This window comes from Gorilla gorilla, chromosome 6 (genome assembly GCF_029281585.2).
Source record: "Gorilla gorilla gorilla isolate KB3781 chromosome 6, NHGRI_mGorGor1-v2.1_pri, whole genome shotgun sequence".
NCBI lineage: Eukaryota > Metazoa > Chordata > Mammalia > Primates > Hominidae > Gorilla > Gorilla gorilla.
This window is the reverse complement of record NC_073230.2, coordinates 13378196-13402864: the sequence shown is the minus strand read 5'-3', so window position 1 is coordinate 13402864 and position 24669 is coordinate 13378196. Positions and strand designations below refer to the sequence as shown.

Below are 24669 nucleotides of genomic sequence, written 5' to 3'. Positions count from 1 at the left end.
TGCAGTGAGCCAAGACTGTGCCACTGCACTCCAGCCTGGGTGACAGAGCGAGACCCTGTCTCAATAAATAAATAATGGAGGAAGAGAGAAGGCTGGAGATGGGTTCAGCTGGAGGGTGGGGTGTCCAGAGGGTGGCATCCAGGAAGAAGAGGGCAAGAAGTGCCCACTGCACCCGTCAGGGCCTACGAAAAGGGACCAGACCTGGCCTTCACCACAGGGCTCACCTATGCATCCTGCCTGATGGACCAGGGTGCTTTCAGCGGGGCCAGATTAGGAAAGCCATGAAAACTATGGCTTTGAAACCCTGCACCGCAGCTCATATGCCAGACAAGCAAAGATATGCGCTGGAAACGGAGCTCGAGCAACGATGCGCTGGAAATACAGCTCAAGCAACGATGCGCTGGAAACGCAACTCCAGCACACCGGTCCTTGCTTGTCTGGCATATGAGAGGCACTCAATCGATGGCAGTGCTAGAGGGAGTGGGAAACCAATGATTTCAAGTTTGAAAACAGGAAAGGGACGAGATAATCACTCAATTTATTGACTTTGCTCTGTATCCTGTACTTAGGGATTTTTCTGTGTGTCATCGATTTAATTCTTATGAGACAAGGTACTGTTATTTCTATTTGTGAGGCAGAGGAGATTAAGCAACTTGCTTCAGAACACAGCACTTGGCCAAGCTCAGTGGCTCATGCCTGCAATCCTAGCACTTTGGGAGGAGAAGGTGGGAAGATTGCTTGAGGCCAGGAGTTTGAAACCAGCCTGGGCAAAATGTACAACACCCTGTCTCAAAAAAAAAAAAAAAGGAAACCAGCCAGGCACGGTGGCTCACACTTGTAATCCCAGCACTTTGGGAGGCCAAGGCGGGCAGATCACGAGGTCAGGAGTTCGACACCAGCCTGGCCAACACAGTGAAACCCCATCTCTACTAAAAATACAAAAATTAGCTGAGTGTGGAGGCAGGTGCCTGTAATCCCAGCTACTCGAGAGGCTGAGGCAGGAGAATCACTTGAACCTGCAGTGAGGTTGCAGTGAGCCAGTGAGCCAAGATCCTGCCACTGCATTCCAACCTGCAGGACAGGGCTAGACTCTGTCTAAAAAAAAAAAAAAAAACCCAAAAAACACAGAACTGGGCTGGGCACCCACACCTGGTGGCTCATGCCTGTAATCCCAGCATTTTGGAGGCCAAGGCGGGCAGATCACGAGGTCAGGAGATTGAGACCATCCTGGCTAACACGGTGAAACCCCGTCTCTACTAAAAATACAAAAAACATTAGCCAGGTGTGGTGGTGGGTGCCTGTAGTCCTAGCTACTCAGGAGGCTGAGGCAGGAGAATGGCATGAACCCGGGAGGTGGAGCTTACAGTGAGCCAAGATCGCACCACCGCACTCGAGCCTGGGCAAGAGAGTGAGACTCCGTCTCAAAAATAAATTAAATAAATAAATAAATAAATAAACCCATAGAACTGGTAATGGGCAATGCAGGACTCCGAATCCAGCTCTTGCACACTTTACAATGCTGACCTATAAGAAGAGGGGCTTTTGTTTTTGTTTTGTTTTGTTTGAGACAGAATCTCGCTCTGTTGCCGAGGCTAGAGTGCAGTGGTGTGATCTCGGCTCACTGCAACCTCCACCTCCTGGGTTCAAGCGATTCTCCTGCCTCAGCCTCCTGAGTAGCTGGGATTACAGGCACGTGCCACCATGCTTGGCTAATTTTTTGTATTTTTAGTAGAGACGGGGTTTCACAGTGTTAGCCAGGGTGGTCTCAATCTCCTGACCTCGTGATCCACCCGCCTTGGCCTCCCAAAGTGCTGGGACTACAGGTGTGAGCCACTGCATCCGGCCGGAGAGGGGCTTTTAAAGTGTTAATTGGCTGCATGCAAGACCTGAGAGGTGAAGTAGCCTATTTCATGTGTAGGGTTACCTTTCGAGAAACAATGCTAGACAATGGTTCCAACTTAAATAATTTTTAGGGCAAGGTACAGTGGCTCACACCTATAATCCCAGCACTTTGGGAGGCTGAGACAGGCGGATTGCTTGAGCTCAGGAGTTCCAGACCAGCCGGGGCAACATAGCAAGACCCTGTCTCTACAAAAAATTAGCCAGGTGTGGTGATGCATGCCTGTGGTCCCAGCTACTTGGGAGGCTGAGGTGGAAGGATCGTCAGAGCCTAGGAGGTTGAGGCTAGAGTGAGCCGTGATTGTGCCACTGCCCTCCAGCCTGGGTGACAGAGTGAGACTCTGTCTCAAAAATTAAAAATAAAAAAATTTTAGGAACAACCAATGCGATGTTGAGGTTGTATTTTTATAAACTGATGGTACTTGAAATTTGTAATTATAATCATTTTTGAGACAGAGTCTTGCTCTGTTACCCAGACTGGAGTGCAGTGGTGTGACACCACTCACTGCAGCCTTGACCTCCCAGGCTCAAGCAGTCCTCCCACCTGAGCCTCCCTAGTAGCTGGGACTACAGGCATGTGCCACCACACCTGGCTAATTTATTTTTATTTTTGTAGAGAGGTGGCATCTCACTACGTGGCCTAGGCTGATCTCCACCTCCTGGACTCACATGATCCTCCCACCTTGGCTCTCCAACGTGCTGAGATCGCAGGTGTGAGCCACCACACCCGGCCCTGGTAACTAATTTTTCAGACTTTGTCAGGAGAATGATAATGACATTGTGTTGTAAAACTGAAATTTTAACTACAAATGAAAACCCCAAGTGTTTGGAGACGTAATTTTTATTTTTCAGATAAAACTCATCAGTGCTTTGAAACAAGCAGCTCTGAACCAAAGAAATCATTTGATTCAAGTAACCATTGGATCTTCCCAAGGCAATGGTGAAAGAAAAGAAAAAAGCAGACAAAAAAGGGGAGAAGTCTGCCCGCTCTCCCTCATCTCTCTCTCATAATCTAGACTTTTCCAAACAAGATGGCAACACCACTAGGCAAGAGATGTCCCCAGCTGGTGTCCCATTGCTGGTAATGCAGCTCAACGAAGTGAAACCCAAAAAAGACCCCCAAAACATTCAGCAGAACGAAGATGCCACCCAATACGAAGAGTCCATTCTGACCAAACTCATAGTGGAAAGGTGATTTTAATGGGGGTGCCATCGGGTATAACACTGCCAGTCAGGCGGTTTATCTTATTTTATTTTGAGACAGCGTCTCACTCTGTCGTGCAGGCTGGAGTGCAGTGGTGCGATCTTGGCTCACTGCAACCTCCACCTCCCACATTCAAGCAATTCTCCTGCCTCAGCCTCCTGAGTAGCTGGGATTACAGGTGCCCGCCACCATGCCTGGCTAATTTTTGTACTTTTAGTAGAGACAGGGTTTCACCATGTTGGCCAGGCTGGTCTCGAACTCCTGACCTCAGGTGAGCCACCTGCCTCAGCCTCCCAAAGTGCTGGGATTACAGGCGTAAGCCACTGTGCCTGGCCTGAAGGTAATTTTATGTATTTAAAAAAATTATTTTATTTTAGATTTAGAGGGTTACATGTGCAGGTTTGTTACATGGGCATGTTGTGTGATGCTGAGGTTTGGGCTTCTAGTAAGCCCATCACCCAAATAACAAACATACAGCCCCATGGCGCGTGTATATATAGAGTTTATTGTGGTGAAACATATAACAAAATGTACTATCTTCATTATTTTAAGTGTACAATTCAATGGCATTAAGTACGTTCATAGTGTTGTACGACCATCTATTAGATAGTAACTCCTGGCCAGGTGCGGTGGTTCAAGCCTGTAATCCCAGCACTTTGGGAGGCTGAGGCGGGCAGATCACTTGAGGCCAGGAGTTTGAGACCAGCCTGGCCAATATGGTGAAACTCCATCTCTACTAAAAACACAATAATTAGCTGGGCGTGGTGACATGTGCCTGTAATCCCAGCTACTCAGGAGGCTGAGGCGGGAGAATCACTTGAACCTGGGAGGCAGAGGTTGCAGTGAGCCGAGATCACGCCATTGCAGTCCATCCGGCCCGGGTGACAGAGTGAGACTCCATCTCAAAAAAAATCCCCAAAAAACAAACAAAAAAAACCCGAAACGCCTTCATTCCTCACCCTACCTTCAAACACCTGGTAACCTCTTCTACTTTCTAGCTCTGTGTATATATATATATATATATATATATATATATATATATATATATATTTTTTTTTTCTGACTTCATTCTTCCCATTACATAGTTATATAGTTTAACCCACTGTCACTTGGGTTTATTCACATTGTTCATTACCTTGAATTACCTTTATTTCTTTGTAGCTATGAAGGGGAAAAGGTTCGTGGGCTGTATGAGGGAGAAGGCTTCGCAGCCTTTCAAGGCGGTTGTACCTATCGTGTAAGTTGCCCATTTGAGAACCTGCAGGAAGGGGAGGAAGGTGTGGGGTGATGGTCGTCGATTTGTAAATCTTCAGTAAAATCCACTGATGCTTCAAAAGAAATCGGAAGCTCTTCATGCTGATTTTATTCTGAAACCTGATTACCTATTTAAGGTAAAAATAATGCTCAATATAACAAAAGTTATTTTAGATTTGTTTCTTTTCCTGATTATTTTATATTTTTTGAGACAGGGTCTCACTGTGTCACCCAAGCTGGAGTGCAGTGGCACAATCATAACTCATTGTGGCCTCGACCTCCCGGAGTCAAATGATCCTCCCTCCTCAGCCTCTTGAATAGCTGGGACTACAGGCGTGAGCTACCACGCCTGGCTAATTTAATTTTTTTTTTTTTTGGTAGAGACAAGGAGTTGCTACGTTGCCAGGGCTGGTCTTGAACTGCCGGGCACAAGTGATCCTCCTGCCTCAGACTCCTAAAGTGCTGGGATTGCAGGTGTGAGCCCCCGCACCCGGTTGAGAACACATTTTTGTAGCTGAGGTCATCCTTAGGTCATGAAGATGAGGACCTCTTAGATCCTTTTTAGAGAAGGATGGAGCCCAGCATGGAGGCAGCTCAGAGTAGGACTCGGTAGGACTCAGCTGGTGCTGAGTGCTCAGACAAGCATCCTCAGCACGTGAAATCGGGATAAGGCAGCTGTGGGAGAGAATCATCAGCTGCAGGCCGGGCGCGGTGGCTCATGCCTATAATCCCAGCACTTTGGGAGGCCAAGGCGGGCGCATTGCTAGAGCTCGGGATTTCAAGACCAGCCTGGCCAACATGGTGAAATCCCGTCTCTACAAAAAATACAAAAATTAGCTGGGCATGGTGGTGGATGCCTGTAGTCCCAGCTACTCAGGAAGCTGACGTGGGAAGATTGCTTGAGCCTGGGAGTTTGAGGCTGCAGTGAGCTATGATCACACCACTGCACTCCAGCCTGGGTGACAGAACCAGACCCTATCTCAAATATGTATATGTGTCAGCTGTATTCTAAGTGTTTGTCATTGCTTTGTTTTGTTTTGAAGGGTATGTTTTCAGAAGGACTCATGCATGGACAGGGGACTTATATTTGGGCCGATGGATTAAAATATGAGGTGAGGCATATAACCAGTTATAGTTCTAAGCTGTGATTATTGGATGGAACAGTTTCCCACAATTGAACAGACTGTTTTCGTAGATGTCATTCAGCATATGGGTTAAGAAAAATTTGCAGAACCAGAGATCTAGTAACTCATGACTGCATGGGACCCGCCAGTAATTGTTATTGGTTTCATCTGTGTGTTCTAGAGGTATTCTATGTGTTCTAAGCACAGAGAGCACATGTACATGTATGTAGCTTGTCCTACTTTTTTCTTTGAGACAGGGTCTTGCTCTGTTGCCCAGGCTGGAGTATAGTGGTGCGATCATAACACTGCAGCCTGGAACTTCTGTAGCCTGTCTTGCTTTTTACAAACACACATAGTTTATTATACATTCTCTTTGGCATATTTACTTAGTTAGTTAGTGAGTCTGAGATGGGGTCTTGCTCTGTCACCCAGGCTGCAGTGCAGTGGTGAGATCACGACTCACTGCAGCCTCGAACTCCTAGGCTCAAGCAATCCTGTTGGCTCAGCCTGCTGAGTAGCTGTGACTACAGGTGTGCTCCACAGCGCGTGGCTAATTTATTTTTACTTTTTTTTTTTTTTTTGTAGAGACAGGGTTTGCCGTGTTGCCCAGGCTGGTCTCGAACTCCTAGGCTTAAGCGATCCTCCCACCTTGGCCTCCCAAAGTGCTGGGGATTACAGGCGTGAGCCACCACACCTGGCCTGTACCTTTAATTTTGAGATCAAACCATATCCATTCATGCAGATCTGTTTTTAGTGGCTGCATGTATTCCATTATGTGGCTTTTATTTAACCTGTCTTGTGGGGTTGAGGGGAATGTGTATTTTTAAACTGATTGCAAGGACCAAATTGTTTGCCAAGAGATTGTACCAGGCTCAATTCCCACCCACAAAGTGAGTGAGCGCCTGAAATGCTATTCTAAAAATCCCAAATGCAGAGTTGCTAACAGATGGTGTTTATAAATGGTACTAATGACATTTAAAACACATGCGCATAATGCACTTATTCAAATAACACGCAGGCAATGATGGAAACGGAGTCAAGTTTGGGCCGGGAAGCCACCTGCAGCTGGGCGGTGAGAGGTGTGCTGCAGAGGAGCGGGGAGAGGGAGGGGCTGACCGTCACTGGCGGGGCGAGGAGGATCTCCAAGTTCCAGGGGAGCCTGAGGATTGGGCCCCCACCTTGGGTTCATGCCAGCTCCCTTCCCACGCGACATCCCGCCTTCTAGCCGGTGACTGACATGTAAGGTTTCTGGTCTTTATTTTATTTTATTCATTTTTGTGGGACAGAGTCTTGCTCTGTCGCCCGGGCTGGAGTGCAGTGGCGGGATCTCGGCTCACTGCAACCTCCACCTCCTGGGTTCAAGCAATTCTCCTGCCTCAGCCTCCAGAGTAGCTGGAATTACAGGCGCCCGCCACCACGCCGGGCTACTTTTTGTATTTTTAGTAGAGATGGGCTTTCGCCATGTTGGCCAGGCTGGTCTCAAACCCCTGGCTTCAGGTGATCTGCCCACCTCAGCCTCCCGAAGTGCAGGGATTACAGGTGTGAGCCACCTCACTGGGCCAGTTTCTGGTCCTTAAGTGACAACTTACTAAGAACCGCCCTGTGCCTCGTTGTCTCGGGAAACTCTCGGCAGGTGGGGAGGTCATTTTTGCAGGCACAGACCCCCACTCCAGCCCAGTCAGGAGGGCTTCTGGGCAGGACTCGGGGGGCTCCTAAAAGCATTCTCAGAGGCCGACTGGCCTCATGGGTCCTGGCTGGTGATCAGGCCACGGCGTGCTGTCCTCTTTTCTCTGCTGCCGTGGCTGCCTCCAGGGAGTTCAGGTTCCTGGAAGAGAATCCGATGCTGCTGGGTGCTGTGCACTGTGCTGCCTGCTGCCCACTCAGACGTCCTGGGCAGAGCACGTTCCCTGGCAGGTGCCCCTGGGGCAGGCTGTTGGCTGATTTGTTTACAGAATATTTTGATGACCCGTGGCAGAAAGAGGGATTTCCTGACCGGGCATGGTGGCTCACGCCTGTAATCCCAATACTTTGGGAGGCCAAGGTGGGCAGATCATCTGAGGTCAGGAGTTCGAGACCAGCCTGGCCAATATGGTGAAATCCTGTCTCTACTAAAACTACAAAAATTTGCGGGGCATGGTGGTGCACACCTGTGATCCCAGCTACTCGGAAAGCTGAGGCAGGAGAATTGCTTAAACCTGGGAGGCGGAGGTTGCAGTGAGCCGAGACTACACCATTGCACTCCAGCCTGGGCAACAAGAGCAAAACTCCAGCTTGAAAAAAAAAGGAAAAAGAAAGAGGGATGTCCCCAGTCATCACTAAGCCTGGAGGGAACAGTGAATTCACCTCCTTCGAGCGGGTTATTTTTTTTTTTCATTAGAGACAGGATCTTGCTCTGTCGCCCAGGCTGGAATGCAGTGGTCATAGTTCACTGCAGCCTCAACCTCCTGGGCTCAACAGATCCTCTCACCTCAGCACCCCCAAAGTGCTGGGATTATAGGCGTGCACCACTGCACCTTGGTGGCCAGCACCTGTAGTCCCAGCTACTTGGGAGGCCAAGGTGGGAAGATCACTTGAGGCTGGGAGTTTGAGTCCAGACCAGCCTGGGCAACATAGAGAAACTCCATCTCCACAAAAAATTTAAAAATTAGTGAGGCTTGGTGGCACACACACTTGTAGTCTCAGCTACTTGGGGGGCTGTGGTGGGAGGATCTCTTGAGCCTGGGAGGTCGAGGCTGCAGTGAGCTATGATTGTGCTGCTGCACTCCAACCTAGGTGACAGGGTGAGACCCTGTCTCAAAAAAACAAAAAAAAAAAACAACAAAAAAAACCAAAAACTAGGCATGATGGCTCATGCCTGTTAAATGCCTGTTAATCTCAGCACTTTGGGAAGCTGAGGCAAGTGGATCACCTCAGGTCAGGAGTTCGAGACCAGCCTGGCCAACATGGCAAAACCCCGTCTCTCCTAAAAATACACAAAAAATTAGCAGGGTGTGATGATGGGTGCCTGTAATCCCAGCTACTTGGGAGGCTGAGGCAGGAGAATTGCTTGAATCCGGGAGGCAGAGGTTGCAGTGAGCCGAGATGGCGCCATTGCACTCCAGCCTGGGCGACAGAGTGAGACTCTGTCTCAAAAATAAAAACAAAAACAAATAAAATCTTTTTCTAGAGACAGGGTCTTCCTAGGTTGCCCAGACTGGCCTCAAATTCCCGGCCTCAAGCAGTCCTCCCACCTCAGTCTCCCAAAGTGCTGTGATTACAGGTGTGAGCCACTGCGCCCTGCCAAGGTGGGTTCTAAGAATCTGAAGTTCCCCAGGTCAGGATTGGAAGCCAGCACTTTCCAACGTCACCTGCTTGCTTCTTCGAACTTGGTCGACCTGCAACCTCCCAGATATTTCCTCCTGCCTGAGCTTCCGCCCACTGGTCGGGTCAGATGAGAGAGGATGCGATGAGAGCAGACAAGGAAGGAAGAGAGAGAATGTGAGGGGGATGTTCAGTGTGTCCACAGGAGAGGCAAGAACAGAATCAGAGGTCAAGCAGCTCCTGGAACCGCCCGCAGGACTAGGCATTCCCGCCCCCACCCCCCAACGCTTCCTTCTGTCACCCCATGGCCGTTCTGCTTCAGGGCGACTTTGTGAAGAATGTCCCGATGAACCACGGCGTGTACACGTGGCCGGACGGCAGCATGTATGAAGGCGAAGTGGTCAACGGCATGAGGAACGGATTCGGGATGTTCAAGTGCAGCACCCAGCCTGTGTCCTACATCGGCCACTGGTGCAATGGCAAGCGGCACGGGAAGGTGGGCGAGGTGGCCACGTGGAGGGCAGGTGGGGCAGGAGTGAAGGGGGTGGGCGGACATGGGGGGGCAGCCATGAGGGGGCAAGGTCGGGGGGGTCGGGGGGGCAGAAGGGGGGTGGGGTGGCCATGTGGAGGGCAGGGGAGGGGCTGGGTGGCCACATGGAGGGAGAGAAGGGGGTAGGGGCTAGCGGCGCTGTCCAGGGCATATTCACTTTTTGTTTATTGAGGTGAAATTCACATCACATAAATTAACCATTTTATTAATTTTTTTTTTTTTTGAGATGGAGTCTTGCTCTGTCGCCCAGGCTGGAGTGCAATGGTGCCATCTCGGCTCACTGCAACCTCTGCCTCCCGGGTTCAAGCAAATCTCCCGCCTCAGCCTCCCAGGTTGCTGGGACTACAGGTGTGCACCACCACGCCCAGCTAATTTTTGTATTTTTAGTAGAGATGGGGTTTCGCCATGTTGGCCAGGGTGGTCTTGAACTCCTGATCTCAAGTGATCCACCCGCCTCAGCCTCCCAAAGTGCTGGGATTACAGGCGTGAGCCACTGTGCCTGGCTGTATGCAGGCTTTAATAGGCTATTTATTGAGTTGTGTTGTTGTTGTTGTTGTGGTGTGTGTGTGTGTGTGTGTGTGTTTTACAGCAGATTGCTTGAGACATATTGGAGGGATTGGGGTGGTGACTTCTAGACAGCAGCATCTGCATGGCTGCAAGAAGGAATGAGTTTGCCTGATCATGAGAAAGAAGATAGAAAATTCTCTCTCTCTCACACACACAGATAAACCTGTGAAAAAGCCTTTTGAGGCTTTTCTATGTAGATCAAACAAAGGGTACTCTATGCTCACTTATACTCGGAGGCGGTAATGAGTAGCATGTCCAAATGGGTAAAACAACAATGGATCTGGTGCCTAAGAGAGAGTGACCTTCCGTTACATGGAAGGCGCAACTGTTCACTCCAGGTGGCAACAGACAGGATTTCTCTAGGTACTTAATTGACTAATAGTTACTGGATAGAATGAATATACTCGAATATGATGAATACAGTCATTCTGTGCCTTAATATGACACTTTTTATTTTATTTTATTTTGAGATGGAGTCTTGCTCTGTTGCCCAGGCTGGAGTGCAGTGGCACGATCTGGGCTCACTGCAACCTCTGCCTCCCAGGTTCAAGCGATTATCCTGCCTCAGCCTCCCAAGTAGCTGGGATTACAGGCACGGTCCACCACTCTTAGCTAATTTTTGTGTTTTTAGTAGAGACGGGGTTTCACCGTGTTGGCCAGGCTGGTCTTGAACTCATGACCTTGTGATCCGCCCACCTCGGCCTCCCAAAGTGCGGGGATTACAGACATGAGCCACCGTGCCTGGCCAATATGGCACTTTATTAAGGAGCAATTGATTTGTGACATTATCTCATTTCCCTTTGTGCAGCAGTTTTACCATTTTCTTGATAGCAAAACAGAAAAATAGCAGTTTACATGTCTTGCCTATGTATGACATTGACCTCTGTGTAGGTTCTACTTTTTAAGTTAATATCCTTACATTTGACAAAGCATTTGTATCATGAGGCTTGATAGTTTTAAAGATGACATTATTTGTTTCAGGGCTCCATTTATTACAATCAAGAGGGTACGTGTTGGTACGAGGGAGACTGGGTGCAAAACATCAAAAAGGGCTGGGGAATAAGATGGTAGGTATGACCACCGCCGCGCTTGGGGTGTAGATGAAGAAGTGTTTGTGGGCCCAATAGTGTTCACCTCAGATATTTAAAAGTAAGATGCAAAAGTTGCACAGAACATTTTCTCTCTAAGCAGAGTGGATTTTTTCTCTTTTTTTTGAGACGGAGTCTTGTTCTGTCACCCAGGCTGGAGTGCAGTGGTGCCATCTCAGCTCACTTCAACCTCTGCCTTCTGGGTTCAAGCAATTCTCCTGCCATGATCACACCACTGCTCTCCAGCCTGGTGACACAGTGAGATCCCATCTCAAAAACTGGCCAAATATTAACTAATCATGATACAATAGGGAATTATTAAAAGATTTTAAAAACCCGGCTCTTACCCACTTTGTCCCCTTATTAAATAGTCAGAAGATTTAATAAAGTGACTCATTCTGCTCCCTTAGGACCATGAGCCTATCCATTGATTTTTTTTAAATTTTACTTATTTTTATTTATTTATTTTTTAGACAGTCTCACTCTGTTGCCCAGGCTAGGGTGCAGTGGCATGATCTCGGCTCATTGCAACCTCCAACTTCTGAGTTCAAGTGATTCTCCTGCCTCAGCCTCCTGAATAGCTGGGATTACAGGTGCCTGCCACCATGTCCGGCTAATTTTTGTATTTTTTTTTTTTTTTTTTTTTGAGATGGAGTTTTGCCTCCCAAGTAGCTGGGCTAATTTTATATTTTTAGTAGAGATGGCGTTTCTCCATGTTGGTCAGGCTGGTCTCAAACTCCCAACCTCAGGTGATCCTCCAGCCTCGGCCTCCCAAAGTGCTGGGATTACAGGCGTGAGCCCCCACGCCTGGCCTGAATTTAAATACAGAGAAGATTGTATAAGTACAAGGGGTGGATTTCTTCAAAGGAGCTCAAGGGGAGTGTTTAAAAGAATGTCTTAAAGGTAAATGTTGTGTAGGAGGTAACTGTTTTTCTTTGGTTTCTTTCATCCTAGTTATAAATCTGGAAATATATACGAAGGCCAGTGGGAAGACAACATGCGCCACGGGCAGGGGAGGATGAGGTGGCTGACCACCAACGAAGAGTACACCGGGCGGTGGGAGAGGGGCATCCAGGTACACCCGGGCGGGGTAGCAGCTTATACCCACAGGCGGACGCTCCGCCGATTCTCAACACATGTATATTTCTTTTTGGGTTTTTTTTTTTTATTTTTGAGACAGAGTTTCTCTCTGTCTCCCAGGCTGGAGTGCAGTGGCGCAATCTTGGCTCACTGCAGCCTCCATCTCCCGGGTTCAAGCAGTTCTCCTTCCTCAGCCTCTGGAGTAGCTGAGATTACAGGTACCCACCACCACCACAGCCGGGCTAATTGTTTTTTTTGTATTTTTAGTAGAGACATGGTTTCACCATGTTGGCCAGGTTGGTTTCGCACTCCGGACCTCAAGTGATCCGCACGCCTCAGCCTCCTAAAGTGCTAGGATTACAGGCATGAGCCACCACACCCAGCCTGTTTGTTTGTTTTTAGAGACAGAGTCTTGCTCTGTTGCCCAGGCTGGAGTGCAGTGGCATGATCTCAGCTCACTGCAGCCTCCACCTCCTGGGTTCAAGCAATTCTTCTGCCTCAGCCTCTGAAGTAGCTGAGATTACAGGCACCCACCACCATGGCCCGGCTAATTTTTTTTTTTTTTTTTTTTGTATTTTCAGTAGAGACGGGGTTTCACCATGTTGGCCAGACTGGTTTTGAACTCCTGACCTCAAGTGATCCACCCGCCTCGGCTTCCCAGAGTGCTAGGATTACAAGCGTAAGCCACAGCGCCCAGCATGTTCGTTTGTTTTTAGAGACAGTCTTGCTCTGTTGCCCAGGCTGGACTGCAGCTGTGCAATCAGGGCTCTCTACCTCCTTGGCTCAAGCGATCCTCCCACCTCAGCCTCCCCTGTAGCTGAGACTACAGAGGTGCCCACTGCCACCATGCCTGGCTAACTAAAAAAATAATTTTTTATTTTATTTTATTTTTTAGAAACGAGGTCTCACTTTATTACACAGGCTGGTCTTGAACTCTGAGGCTCAAGTGATCCTTCCACCTCTGCCTCTCAAAGCGTTGGGATTACAGGCATGAGGCACAGCACCCAGCCCAATCGGTATCTTTAAAAAATAAAAATTTAGGCTGGGCGCAGTGGCTCACACGTGTAATCCCAGCACTTTGGGAGATCACCTGAGGATTGAGGCCAGGAGTTTGAGACCAGCCTGGGTGATATGGTGAAACCCCACCTCTACTAAAAATATAAAAATTAGCCGGGAGTGGTCGCTGGTGCCTGTAGTCCTGGCTACTTGGGAGGCTGAGGTGGGAGGATCACTTGAGTCTTGGAGGTTGAGGCTGCAGTGAGCCAAGATTGTGCCATACTCTAGCCTGGGTAACAGAGTGAGACCCTTTCTCAAAAAACAAAAATATGTAAAAGCAAATAAACCCCAACATTTAAAATAACCATGAAAATCTTCATGATCAAGCCAGGCACTTTATGTACGCTTATCTTCACTTTTTAGTAGAGACGGGGTTTCAGCATGTTGGCCAGGCTGGTTTCAAACTGCTTTATATCTAACCTGAGGGGAAGGTGTCATTTCTGTCTTACAGATGAGGAACTTAGAGGGCTTAAGTGATCTGCCTTATTTCAAAAGACTCCTTAGTAAGTAGCTGAGCTGAAATTGAACCCAAGTCTGTGTGACTCCAGAGTCCAAGTTCTTTGCCCTTTCCAGTTTTCATTGTATTTATCCTAATTTTAAGGGGATCCGGGTAAAGAGAGAAACTGCTTTGTGCATTTCTGATGGCAGTCTGCTTTCTTTTCAGAATGGCTTTGGAACACACACGTGGTTTCTAAAGAGAATCCGCAGTTCCCAGTATCCTTTGAGAAATGAATACATAGGGGAGTTTGTAAATGGATATCGTCACGGACGTGGCAAGTTTTATTATGCCAGTGGAGCCATGTATGATGGAGAATGGGTTTCCAATAAGAAACACGGCATGGTGAGTATAGACCTGGGAGGATCACATTTCAAACAGTTATGTAAAGCCATTGAAATTATGTAAAGCAATTGAAATGTCCAAGGATAATTGCAGATTTGTCTATTCTGCTTTCACATCTATCAGTTTTGATTCAAATATTTGCAGCTTTGTTAGGTGCGTGTACATGGAGGATTATTATGTATTGGTGCATTGGCTCTTTCGATCATCACGTAATGTTCCTCATTAACCCTGCTCATTTTCTTTTTTTTTTTTGAGATGCAGTCTTGCTCTGTTGTCCAGGTTGGAGTACAGTGGTGTGATCTCAGCTCACTACAACCTCTGCTTCCCGGGTTCAAGTGATTCTCCTGTCTCAGCCTCATGAGTAGCTGGGATTACAGGCGTTGGCTACCATGCCTGGCTAATTTTTGTATTTTTAGTAGAGACAGGGTTTCGTCATGTTGGCCAGGCTGGTCTCGAACTCCTGACCTCAGGTGATCCACCCTCCTTGGCCTCCCAGAGTGCTGGGATTACAGGCGTGAACCACCACGCCTGGCCAACCCTGGTAATTTTCATTTCTCTGAAGTCTATTTTGTCTGATGTAAATCTAGGCACTCTAGATTTCTTTTTAATTTTAATTGTGGTAGAGTACACATAAGATTTACCATCTTAATCATTTCTAAGTGCACAGTCCAGTGGCATTAAGCACATTCGCATTGTTGCGCAACCATCACCATCCATCTACAGAACTCTTTTTGACAAAAGGCATGTCATTCTCGATTAAATTACATTATCTGTTTTGTATAGGATAACTTACTGTTTTGCTAAGGTGATTACATGACTTTTTTTTCTTTTTTTTGAGACAGAGTTTCGCTCTGTTGCCCAGGCTGGAGTGCGGTGGCGTGATCTCGGCTCGCTGCAACCTCTGCCTCCCGGGTGCAAGTGATTCTTGTGCCTCAGCCACTAGAGTAGCTGGGATTACAGGTGTGCGCCACCACACCCGGCTCTTTTTTTTTTTTTTTTAGTAGTTACAGGGGTTTTGCCATGTTTGCCAAGCTGGCCTCCTGGTCTCAAGTGATCCTCCCACCCAAAGTGCTGGGATGACAGGCATGAGCCACTGTGCTTGGCAAAATAGTTTCAATGGTCATTGATTTCCTATATATTTAGTGGTTATTTAATCAGTTTTTGGTGTGTGTGTGCATGTGTGTGTGTGTGTATGAGGGTGGTTTTGGTTTGCAAGTAACAGACAATCTAGTGTCGTCTGCCATGTGAAATACAGAATAATGGTTTGATTCAGCAACTCAGAGCTGTCAGGATTTCTCCTCCATCTATCCACGATATCTCCCACCATGTCACTTTCACCCTTGTGTTTTTCCTCCCTCATGATTGCAAGACGGCTGCTGTGGTTCCAGCTTTCATATCCACATACCATGCTAACTAGAAGAAAAGGAGGAACTTTTTACAGAAGGTCTCTAAAAAGGTCTTTCATTTCACAGAGCCAAATTGGGTCATTTACCCACTTCTGAATCAGTAACTGACTGTTGGCCTGGGTTTGACAAATCTCAGGGAGTCTTGGCCAGGCTTAGTGGCTCAGGCCTGTAATCCCAGCACTTTGGGAGGCCGAGGTGGGCGGAACACTTGAGGTCAGGAATTCGAGACCAGCTTGGCCAACATGATGAAACCCCATCTCTACTAAAAATACAAAAATTAGCTGGGTGTGGTGGTGCACGCATGTAATCCCAGCCACTCGGGAGGCTGAGGAAGGAGAATTGCTTGAACCCAGGAGGCGGAGGTTGCAGTGAGTTAAGACTGTGCTACTGCACTCCAGCCTGAGTGACAGCGAGGCTCCACCTCAAAAAAAAAAAAAATTGTGGGGCACGGTGGCTCACGCCTGTAATCCCAACACTTTGGGAGGCTGAGGCGGATGGATCACGAGGTCAGGAGATCGAGACCATCCTGGCTAACATGGTGAAACCCCGTCTCTACTAAAAATACAAAAACTTAGCTGGGTGTGGTGGCAGGCGCCTGTAGTCCCAGCTACTCAGGAGGCTGAGGCAGGAGAATGGCGTGAACCCAGGAGGCGGAACTTGCGGTGAGCTGAGATCGTGCCACTGCACTCCAGCCTGGGCACAGAGCGAGACTCCGTCTCAAAAAAAAAAATCAGGGAGTCTGTATTGTGTGATGGGCGTTCTGCTGGTCACTAGCGTAGTTTAATAAGACACATTCTGTGGCCTAGAGGTGCTTAAAGTTGGAGAAAGATTGTCGGGGAGAGAGAGAGGGGAGGGGGAGGAATAGGAAAAGGAGGACGAGAGAGAGGACTTATACAGTGCATGAGACCCAGGAGCCTGATTATATGTAGAGTAAGTGCATATTTTCAAAACAAAAAGCTCCACACCCTTGAAAAAACTATTGATGTATATTTACCCATGTTTTTCTTTCCTTTTTTTTTTTTTTTTTTTTTTTTGAGATGGAGTCTCACTCTGTCACCTAGGCTGGAGTGCAGTGGCACGATCTTGGCTCACTGCAACCTCTGCCTCCCGGGTTCAAGCGATTCTCCTGCCTCAGCCTCCCGAGTAACTGGGATTACATGTGCCTGCCACCAGGCCTGGCTAATTTTTGTATTTTTAGTAGCGATGGGGTTTCACCATGTTGGCCAGTCTGATCTTGAGCTCCTGACCTTGTGATCTGCCCGCCTCAGCCTTCCAGAATGCTGGGATTACAGGCGTGAGCCACCGCACCCAGCTTTACCAGTGTTTTGCTAAGAAAACTTTTCCTAAACTGTAAAAAGTTTTTCTGTCTGCAGGGCCGATTAACTTTCAAGAACGGGCGTGTGTACGAAGGCGCATTCTCCAATGACCACATAGCCGGGTTTCCAGATCTTGAAGTTGAATTCATCAGCTGCCTGGACCTGTCTTCAGGAGTTGCCCCAAGATTGTCCAGGAGCGCCGGTAGGAAGCATTCACCTGTTGAAATAAAATTCATTGGCCGGGCGTGGTGGCTCATGCTTGTCATCCTAGCACTTTGGGAGGCCGAGGCTGGCGGATCACGAGGTCAGCAGTTCGAGACCAGCCTGGCCAACATGGTGAAACCCCATCTCAATTAAAAATAAAAAAAAAATTAGCCCGGCGTGGTGGCAGGCGCCTGTAATCCCAGCTACTCGGGAGGCTGAGGCAGGAGAATGGCTTGAACCCGGGAGGCAGAGGTTGCAGTGAGCCCAGACTGCACCATTGCACTCCAGCCTGGGCAACAGAGAGAGACTCCGTCTCATAAATAAATAAAATGGAAAAAATAAAAATAAAATTCATCTGTTTTTATCCATGGTGTTCACTCATGAAAATACACCGAACACTTCAGAAAACAGAAGTCCTCTGTGAGCAACTCCTTTTTTAAAAAAAAATTTGAGACAAAATCTCGCTCTATCACCCAGGATGTAGCAGGATACGATCACTGTTCACTGTGGCCTCAAACTCCTGGGCTCCAGTGATCCTCCCACCTCAGCCTTCCCCATAGCTGGGAATACAGGCACACACCACCATGCCTAGCTAATTTTTTTTTCTTTTTGAGACGGAGTCTCGCTCTGTCGCCCAGCCTGGAATGCAGCAGTGCAATCTTGGCTCACTGCAATCTCCGCCTCCCGGGTTCAAGAGATTCTGCTGCCTCAGCCTCCTGAGTAGCTGGGATTATAGGCGTGTGCTACCATGCTTAGCTGATTTTTGTATTTTTTGTAGAGACGGGGTTTTACCATGTTGCTCAGGTTGGTCTCTAACTCCTGACCTCGTGATCCGCCCACCTTGGCCTCCCAAAGTGCTGAGATTACAGGTGTGAGCCACCACACCTGGCCAGGCCTAGCTAATTTTTAAACTTTTTGTAGAGGCAGGGTCTCACTCTGTTGCCCAGGCTGATTCAAACTCCTGTCCTCACACAATCCTCCTGCCTCGGCCTGCCAAAGTGCTGAGATTACAGCTGCAGGCCATTGTGCCTGGCTGGCAACTGCTTTTAAAAAACGTTTTTTTTAGAGACAGGATCTCACTCTCTTGCCCAGGTGGGAGTGCAGTGGCGTGGTCATAGCTCACTGCAGCCTTAACCTCTCATTTTGGCTTCCCAAAGTGCTGGGATTAAAGGCATGAGCCATTTTTCCGCCTGTGTTCTTAGTAGGTTTTTGGAATATTCTTGCATCACATTTTGGTGGAAAATCATTGTGACATAGTATTGAGAAATTTGAACATTGTTTTTCATAATTATCTCCAAGGATGGGTGTGGTGGCCCATGCCCGTAATCCCAGCACTTTGGGAGGCCAAGGCAGGCGGATCAGTTGAGGTCAGGAGTTAGAGACCAGCCTGGGCAACATGGTGAAACCCTGTGTCTACAAAAAATACAAAAATTAGCTGGTCGTGGTGGTGCATGTCTGTAGTCGCAGCTACTCAGGAGGGTGAGGTGGGAGGATGGCTTGAGCCTGGGAGGCAGAGGTTGCAGTGAACTGAGATCATGCCACTGCACTCCAGCCTGGGCGACAGAGTGAGGCCCTGTCTCAAAACAAAACAAAAAAAACCCACCAAACAAACTATACTTATCCCCTGTGTTTGCCTTCATTCATTAGAACTGATCAGAAAGCTTGATGGCAGTGAAAGTCATTCTGTGTTGGGATCGAGCATTGAGCTGGATCTAAGTTTGCTCCTGGACATGTACCCTGAGACAGTCCAACCTGAAGAAAAGAAGCAGGTAAAATCTTTTTGATTGGTATGAGTTGCATCCTGGGGAAATATAGCTGGTGACTGCTGTCACGTGTTGAATGTCTTCTTTTTTGTTTTGTTTTTTGAGACCGAGTTTTGCTCTATCGCCCAGGCTGGAGTGCTGTGGCGCAGTCTTGGCTCACTGCAACCTCTGCCTCCCGGGTTCAAGCCTCCCCCACCTCAGCCTCCCCAGTAGCTGGGATTACAGGTGTGGGCCACTACGCCTGGCTATTTTTTTGTATTTTAGTTGAGACGGGGTTTCACCATATTGGCCTGGCTGGTCTGGAACTCCTGACCTCAGGTGATTGGCCCACCTCGGCCTCCCAAAGTACTGGGATTATGGGTGTGAGCCACCACGCCCGGCCTAGAACAATGCTTTAGATTATACGTGTTTATTCAGTTGAATTGCGTTTTCAAAAGCAGGAATGAATGCTCAGCGTAACAAATGCCTGAAGCCACCCAGGTAGGGCTCTGTCTCCCTTAGGACCCTGCATCCTGTTCTTCGCATTCTCTGAATGTCTCATTATGAGGGTAGGGCATGGGGTGAGTGGTTCTGGAGAACAGGACGCTGTGTAGAGGGCAGGGCTGCATGTGTGGGGAATTTGGGGCAGCTTAAGGGCATCAAGGGTCTGGGGAAAATCCTAAAAGGTGAAGTGTGACAGAGGGAGGTGAGTAAAGCAACCACCATGAATATTGCTTTTTTTTTTTTTTTTTTGAGACGGAGTCCCTCTTGTCGCCCAGGCTGGAGCGCAATGGCACGGTCTCAGCTCACTGCAACCTCCGCCTCCCGCGTTCAAGGGATTCTCCTGCCTCAGCCTCCTGAGTAGCTGGGATTACAGGCATGCACCACCACCCCCAGCTATATTTTGTATTTTTAGTAGAGATGGAGTTTCACTGTGTTGCCCAGGCTGGTCTCGAACTCCTGACCTCAGGTGATCCTTCCGCTTCAGCCTCCCAAAGTGCTGGGATTACAGGCGTGAGCCACTGCACCTGGCGGAATATTGCTTCTTTCAGACTTTCAGCCCTATGTGTGGTGTGAGTTGCATGTGTTTTGTATATGCTGTTTATCAGGTTGAGGTATTCCTTTCTGTTCCTAATTTGCTGAGGGTGCTTTTCATGAATGGATGTGAAATTCTGTGAAACGCTTCAGTTGATAGAATCATTTGGTTCTTCCTCAGTCTGTGAATTACATTGATTGATTTTTCAAATGTTAACCCAGCTTTGCAATTCTAGGATAAACCCTACTTGGTACTGCTATATTATCTTTTTTTTTTTTTTTCTTTTTGAAACAGGGTCTTGCTCTGTCACCCTGGCTGGAGTGAAGTGGTGCGATCTCAGCTCACTGCAGTCTTGACCTTCTGGGCTTAAGCAATCCTCCCGCCTCAGCTTCCTGAGTAGCTGGGACTATACGGGCACTTGCTACTGTGTCTGGTTAATTTTTTTTTTCTTTTTTTTTTTTTGAGAGGGAGTCTTGCTCTGTCGCCCAGGCTGGAGTGCAGTAGCACGATCTCCGCTCACTGCAAGCTCCACCTCCCGGGTTCACGCCATTCTCCTGCCTCAGCCTCCCGAGTAGCTGGGTCTACACCACGCCTGGCTAATTTTTTGTATTTTTAGTAGAGACAGGGTTTCACCGTGTTAGCCAGGATGGTCTGGATCTCCTGATCTTGTGATCCGCCTGCCTTGATCTCCCGAAGTGCTGGGATTACAGGCTTGAGCCACCACGCCCGGCCAGTTAATTTCTTTAATTTTTAATTTTCAGTTGAGACACAGTCTTACTATGTTGCACAGGCTGGTCTCGAGTTCCCAGGCTCAAGCGATCCTCCCGCCTCAGCCTCACAAAGTGCTGGGATGACAGGCATGAGCCACCACGCGTGGCTACTATTCTTTTTATATATTGCTGGATTCAACTTATTTTGTTGAGGATTTTTGCACATATGTTGATGAAGGATAAGGATCTGCAGACAATAGAATTTTGTTGCCGCCACTGAGAGAGGAAGCCAGCACATTGCCATGCGAAAGGAAGTCTACTTTCCAGATAACTTGTTTTGTTTTGTTTTTACTGTTGGTCGGAGATGGCATTTTATTGACCAAGGGGGGTGGGTGGAAAGAATAAAATGCTTCTTGGCCAGGTGCCGTGGCTGACGCCTGTAATCGTAACACTATGGGAGGCCGAGGCAGGCGGATCACCTGAGGTCAGGAGTTCAAGACCAGACTGGCCAATATGGTGAAACCCCATCTCTACCAAAAATACAAAAATTAGCTGGGCGTGGTGGTGGGCACCTGTTATCACAGCTACTCTGGAGGCTGAGGCACGAGAATCACCTGAACCCAGGAGGCAGAGGTTGCATTGAGCCAAGATCGTGCCACTGCACTGCAGCCTGGGTGACAGAGCGAGACTCCATCTCAAAACAAAACAAACAAACACTTCTTAAGTTCTTACAGTGGAAAGAGCTAAATGCCATTACTTTACTTGTATTATCGCATTTAATGTAGGACACAGGTGTTGTGTCTTTTGTTCTTTTTAAAATATTTAAATTTTATTTCTTTATTTTGAGGCAAGGTCTCACTCTTGACGCCCAGGCTGGAATGCAGTGACATGATCTCGGCTCACTGCAACCTCCTCCCGGGTTCAAGCAATTCTGCCTCAGCCTCCTGAGTAGCTGGGGTTACAGGCGTGTGCCACCACGGCCGGCTAATTTTGTATTTTTAGTAGAGATGAGGTTTCACCATGTTGGCCAGGCTGGTCTGGAACTCCTGACCTCAGGTGATCTGCCTGCCTGGGCCTCCCAAAGTGCTGGGATTCCAGGCGTGAGCCACCATGCCCGGCCGTCTTTTGTTCTTAATCCACGTATGACTTTCTTCCTTTCAGGTGGAATATGCTGTCTTAAGAAATATTACAGAATTAAGAAGAATCTACAGCTTTTACAGCAGCCTGGGATGCGGCCACTCTCTGGATAATACCTTTCTGATGACAAAGCTTCACTTCTGGAGATTTCTAAAAGATTGCAAATTTCATCACCACAAACTAACTCTTGCTGATATGGACAGGATATTAAGTGGTGAGTGTTCCAGATCCTTCACATCTTTTGGTTTAAAGCAGAGGACCAGGCCGGGCACAGTGGCTCATGCCTGTACTTCCAGCACTTTGGGAGGCTGAGGCAGGCGGATCACGAGGTCAGGAGTTCAAGACCAGCCTGACCAACATGGTGAAACCCCGTCTCTACTAAAAGATACAAAAAATTAGCCAGGCGTGGTGGTGCATGCCTATAATCCTAGCCATTTGGGAGGCTGAGGCAGGAGAATCGCTTGGACCCGGGAGGCGGAGGTTGCAGTGAGCCAAGATTGTGCCATTGCACTCCAGCCTGGGTGACAGGGCGAGACTCCATCACACACACACACACACACACACACACAAAAGGCAGGGGTCCCCAACCCCCAGGCCAGGGAGCAGTACTGGTCCATGGCCCATTAGGAAACAGGCTACACAGTGGAAGGTGAGCAGTGGACAAGCAAGTGAACTTTCATCTGTTTTTTTGTTTTGTTTTGTTTTGAGACAGAGTTTCACTCTTGTTGCCCAGGCTGGAGTGCAGTGGCACGATCTCGGCTCACCGCAACCTCTGTCTCCTGGGTTCAAGTGACTCTCCTGCCTCAGCCTCCCGAGTAGCCGGGATTACAGGCATGTGCCACCATGCCCAGCTAATTTTTGTATTTTTTAGTAGAGATGGGGTTTTTCCATGTTGGTTAGGCGTGTCTCAAACTCCCAACCTCAGATGATCTGCGCGCCTTGGCCTCCCAAAGTGCTGGGATTACAGGCATGAGCCACCGCACCCAGCCTACCTTCATCTGTTTTTACAGCCATTCCCCATCGCTGGCATTACCGCCTCAGCTCCGCCTCCTGCAGATCAGCAGGGCATTAGAGTCTCATAGGAGCGCAAATCCTACTGTGAGCTGAGCATGGGAGGGATGTAGGTTGCACGCTCCTTAGGAGAATCGAATGCCTGATGATATGTCACTGTCTCCCATCACCCCCAGATGGGACCGTCTAGTTGTAGGAAAACAGGCTCAGGGCTCCCACTGATTCTACCTGATGGCGAGTTGTAGAATTGTTTCATTATGTATTACAATGTCATAATAATAGAAATAAGGCGCGCAGTAATTCGAATGCGCTTGAATCATCCTGAAACCAACAGCCCCCCACCGCTTTCCACCATTCATGGAAAAACTGTCTTCTACAAAATCGGTCCCTGGTGCCAAAAAGGTTGGGGACCGCTGGTTTCAAGGACAGTATCACAGTGTCACCTGGAAAGCAGTTAGGAAATGTGGAGGGAGCTGGGAAGGCCCAGGTTGGGAGACGAGTGTTCCAGAAATCAGCGTGTGGTCATTTCCCCCGTGATTACGAGGTACTTGATAAAGAGACAGTCTCGTGACGTGACAGCAACAGTACGAGGTCACCTACAAAAGCAGGGCCAGCAATGCACGGTCTCAGGGTGAAATCCAGTCCACCCCCGTTCCCCTAAATCATGCTTTACTGGAACACAGACATGCCCATTTGCTTACGTGTTCGTGACTGCTTTACCCCGAAGCACCACAGCTGAGGGACTGTGATGTAGACGGTCTGGTCCACCAAGCCTAAAATATTTACTCTCTGGCCCTTTACAGAAAGTTTGCCTCCCTCTCTCCCCCTGACCACCGGTCTATAGTAAAAAAAAGCACTAAATTGTCAGGTCAGAAATGGGGAGACGGCCAGGCCTCATGGTTTACGCCTGTAATCCCAGCACTTTGGAAGGCCGAGGCGGGTGGATCACTTGAGTCCAGGAGTTTGAGACCCGCCTGGCCAATATGGTGAAACTCCGTCTCTACTAAAAATACAAAAATTAGCCAGGTATGGTGGTACATGCCTGTATTCCCAGCTACTTATTGGGAGGCTGAGACAGGAGTAGAATCGTTTGAGCCTAGGAGGTGTAGGTTGCAGTGAGCCGAGATTTCCAGCCTGGGTGACAGAGTGAGACTCCGTCTCTGAAAAAAAAAAAGAAAAAAAAAAAGGCCGCGTGCGGTGGCTCACACCTGTAATCGGCACTTCGGGAGGCCGAAGTGGGCAGATCATGAGGTCAGGAGTTCAAGACCATCCTGGCTAACATGGTGAAACCCCGTCTCTACTAAAAATATAAAAAATTAGCTGGGTGTGGTGGTACATGCCTGTAGTCCCAGCTACTCGGGAGGCTGAGGCAGAAGAATCGTTTGAACTCACGAGGCGGAGGTTGCAGTGAGCCGAGATCGTGCCACTGCACTCCAGCCTGGGCAACAGAGTGAGACTCTGTCTCAAAAGAAAAAAAAAAAAAAACAACAGGGAGAATCAGCAATGGCTTGGAAGAGTCTAGAAAAGGCCCTAAGTAGTCTTAGGATTGGTCTTGATTTCAAATTAGGAAGTTGATGTCATCAATTTAACAACTTTGGAAGTTTAACTTCTTTCAGCCAAATCCTGGCAGGCAGAGCTGCAAGCTTCTAATTATCCGCTTGAAAAATGAAGTATTAGAGCAAATGCCTATTTACGTCAAAGTTTAGTGTTTGAAACATACTTAAAATCCATTTAGAATTAGCAGCATTCATCAGATTGTGTCTCAGACTATTCTGGAAAACAGTGGGACAAGATTGACATCTTTTTTTTTTTTTTTTTGAGATGAAGTCTCGCTCTGTTGCCCAGGCTGGAGTGCAGTGGCTCAATCTCGGCTCACTGCAGCCTCCACCTCCTGGGTTCCAGCGATTCTCCTGCCTCAGTCTCCCAAGTAGCTGAGATTACAGGCGCCCGCCACAACACCTGGCTAATTTTTTGTATTTTTGGTAGAGACAGGGTTTTGCCATGTTGCCCAGGCTGGTCTCAGGATCAGGCAATTTGCTGCTGCAGCCTCCCAAAGTGCTGGGATTACAGGCGTGAGCCACTGTGCCTGGCTTTCACGGAGTTTTAAATTTTTGGTTGGACGCCTATACACATGTTCAGAGCAT

At 48.2% G+C, this 24669-nt stretch overlaps 1 protein-coding gene across 14 annotated transcripts in view; it reads left to right on the top strand.

Moving 5' to 3' along the window:
* The window catches only part of LOC101143487 (radial spoke head 10 homolog B), a 62236-nt gene that overhangs the window by 881 nt on the left and 36686 nt on the right, over positions 1 to 24669 (top strand). For 5 of the 14 annotated variants that reach the window (XM_031012831.3, XM_055346513.2, XM_031012828.3 and 2 more), the window contains 11 exons: positions 2516 to 2635; positions 2752 to 3090; positions 4265 to 4340; positions 5401 to 5469; positions 9104 to 9277; positions 10880 to 10965; positions 11941 to 12061; positions 13787 to 13963; positions 16743 to 16887; positions 18537 to 18658; positions 21539 to 21728. In XM_031012831.3, coding sequence (XP_030868691.2) covers positions 2837 to 3090; positions 4265 to 4340; positions 5401 to 5469; positions 9104 to 9277; positions 10880 to 10965; positions 11941 to 12061; positions 13787 to 13963; positions 16743 to 16887; positions 18537 to 18658; positions 21539 to 21728 — 1414 coding nt within the window. In that variant the 5' untranslated portion in view covers positions 2516 to 2635; positions 2752 to 2836. Of the gene's footprint in view, positions 1 to 2515; positions 2636 to 2751; positions 3091 to 4264; positions 4341 to 4382; positions 4495 to 5400; positions 5470 to 9103; positions 9306 to 10879; positions 10966 to 11940; positions 12062 to 13573; positions 13626 to 13786; positions 13964 to 16727; positions 16888 to 18536; positions 18659 to 21538; positions 21729 to 24669 lie in introns of those variants that run through there. The other 9 variants (XM_055346514.2, XM_031012832.3, XM_031012830.3 and 6 more) reach the window with 7 other exon arrangements.